Genomic DNA, 2,899 nt, shown 5'->3' on the forward strand with positions numbered 1-2,899 from the left:
ATATATATATATATATAAAGTTTGTTCTTTCAAAGTGTGCTCACTATCACGAGCGTCAGTGTTACACCGTCAGATGAAGGTGAACCTCAGATTTCATTAAATGTGAAGTCAAAAAAGGATTCATATCAAAGATGGATAACAGAGGCTGGCTTTGATTTTTAATAAAGGACAAATATCAAATATCAGTGTGAGACTTTACAAACCAATATATTTGTCTAGAATCTGTCTCTCTCTTTTAATCTTTCTTTCTTTCTTTCCTCCCACACGAACACTCGTCTCCTATGAGACAGCGGACTCTGGGAAACAAGACAAACAGAGACGGATGATTGTGGCCTCGTTGTGTTTTATAAAATAAAATAAATTGTGTTCATTGTTGGTATGCGTTATGTGTCCAGCATAAGACATGCACGATCAACTGCAACCCAAAACATGGAAACATTTTGCTCCAGATGTGGATGTTCGGCTGCCGAGGAGCTTAAGATTTTCAAAATATTTTAAAAGTAAAACATGATATACTTTACATATTTTGATTTCATTTTTTTGCTTTTAAACAAAGCAGATTGTTTGATACGTTTTCTTATTTTAGTTGTATTTGATAGTAGAACACATAGCTGTAGTTCATCACGTGACCCAGACACACTGATGATGAAGCAGCGCCATCTGCTGTTCAAACCGAAAACCAACTTAAACTATTTAATGCTGAGCTAAAAAAAAAAAAAAAAAGAATAGAAATATCGATGACATATCCAGATGCATATCAATAAAAGACATTATTAAAATAATAATTAGTTAAATATATTACCTTATCAAAAACTAGCATGTTTTATGTGTCTTGCTATAAAAAGAAACATTTTTTACAAACAGTCGGTCACTTTTTAAAGTGCAACCCGGCGTATCACTAGTTAGGATTTTGAGTTTTTGCAAATCATAAATATTGAGGCTAAGTCAACATCACTGGAAACTACAGAATCCACAATGAGTTCAATCAGAAGCTCAGTTTCAGTTTAACAAAAGAACCATTCTAACCTTCATGAAGGTATTATTTATTACAGGACTGTTTTATTAAACCGAGTTAATTTATGTTCGATGAATGAATTCTACAACTGATTAAACCGACTCAGCAGCACAACTATCTAAACGTGTCAGATCCTTAACATGAAGTGAGTCTTCATCATCTGAACTCATCGTCTCTCTTCTGGCAGCTCACAGACCATCAAAAGTACTTCATGTTATTATATGAACACATTACCAGCTCCCTCCCGCTGTCATGTAAAATATATAATCAGATTATAATACAGTTTAAACATAAGGACAGAGGATTATTTGCAATAACCCTTCTTATTTATCAGTGTGGAATAATCTTTTTTTAAGACTTAACTATTTACGGAGTGAGATTTCGCTCTTCTTTTTGCGCCACCTTGTGTCAGGTGCGCAAAAAGAAGAGCAGTGACGGAGCAGAATGAATTCACTTTCTGTTTTGCTGAACTGAGACTGAATATCGAGTCAGCAGGTCGATCCTCTGTCTTCAAGCGGATCTTTATTTCTAGGATTTATTTTCCGATGGGTGACAAACAGGCAACACGCATCTGCGGCACGTGGTGAGAGTTTAAATTACATTTGAAAGTCGTTTAAAGTTTCAGCTGTTCTGACAAAAATCTATCAGAGATCATGTCCGTGGGGCGTGACCCAATGTGGATCAATTACACGTTGCTTGCTGTTAAAGTTCAGCCTCATTCAGCTGTATATTGAATATTAACAATGATATGAGGTTGAGAGATAAAGTGGGATACTTTCACTTTCACTTTCTGTTTAGCTTTTGGGGTTTTGAAAACAGGGTTCAGAGAGGCCATGCGAACAAAACAGTTCACTTTTATGTTTTCAAGAAGAAAAGAAAGAAAGATGTTTTCTACATTTACCAGAGCGTAAATGGTGATAGTTTTAAAAGGGTGAGTCTCATTTTCTAGAGCCAACTGATTCTGCATTAACACCACCAGTTAAATCAGTAACTCAGCAGTGATTGTTCCCCACCAATGCACAATCTAACAACTTCCTGTCTACTGTGATCAGGCAGCAACCTGCGGTTCTGCTGCGTGAAGTCAAAGCTTCATGTGTTAAAGCTGCATCCTCTCTGTAGCATCCGGCTGAATAATGGTCTGTAGTCTTGAACTGATGGTCCATAAGTCTTTATTGAACACACCGTAAGAACAGGTCTCTACCAGAGACGTATACGACGTCTCTACGTCACTCCTCCTCAGTCCAAATATGGTCACTTCCTGTTCATCAATATGTTATACAATATAAAATACATAATACTTCTCAGTTAAAAACAAGATACAATTTTGATGAAGTGTTCTCAGTCGTGAAACAGAAAGTGTGCCAAAGAGTTGTTTATGTTTTCTGATATCTGTGGACAGTCTTAGACTAAAGGAATAACATGTATGAATTTTTTTTAAAACTCCGTAGTTCCCCTTAAAGCGTTGCGTCTGGTAAAGACAGACGATCACTTTCTCCCTCTCGTCTCTTTAAGCCACAAAGACGTCGCCGAGGAAAACTTCGCTCTGCATGAAACGCACTGCAGACGCTTCCTGTGTCTCTGCCCCGACTGCGATGAACCAGTTCCCAAAGAGCAACTGGACCAACACAGAGAGGAGCAGCACACCGAGGTACACGTACACACACACACACACACACACACACACACACACGGTGGTGTATTCTCTGCAGGTTTAAACTGTTTGTTTGCAGGTGAGATGCTCCAAGTGTCACCTGAAGATGGAACGTCGTCACCTCCTGGATCACGAGGTGAGTAAAGTGTTTCTGTTGGTTTTCCTGGACATAAAGGTATGAGGGAAGTATATATATATATATATATATATATATATATATATATATATATATA

General features: G+C 37.5%; 1 protein-coding gene across 3 annotated transcripts in view; it reads left to right on the forward strand.

Annotated features, from left to right (window-relative positions):
• The first annotated feature begins 1,429 nt into the window (after positions 1–1,429).
• The window catches only part of xaf1 (XIAP associated factor 1), a 4,056-nt gene continuing 2,586 nt past the window's right edge, over positions 1,430–2,899 (forward strand). For all 3 annotated transcript variants that reach the window (XM_031840921.1, XM_031840922.1, XM_031840923.1), the window contains exons 1-3: positions 1,430–1,598; positions 2,528–2,663; positions 2,746–2,802. In XM_031840921.1, coding sequence (XP_031696781.1) covers positions 1,561–1,598; positions 2,528–2,663; positions 2,746–2,802 — 231 coding nt within the window. In that variant the 5' untranslated portion in view covers positions 1,430–1,560. The remainder of the gene's footprint in view (positions 1,599–2,527; positions 2,664–2,745; positions 2,803–2,899) is intronic.

Source organism: Anarrhichthys ocellatus, unplaced genomic scaffold, assembly GCF_004355925.1.
Source record: "Anarrhichthys ocellatus isolate YVR2014 unplaced genomic scaffold, GSC_Weel_1.0 scaffold3558, whole genome shotgun sequence".
NCBI classification, from domain to species: Eukaryota; Metazoa; Chordata; class Actinopteri; order Perciformes; family Anarhichadidae; genus Anarrhichthys; species Anarrhichthys ocellatus.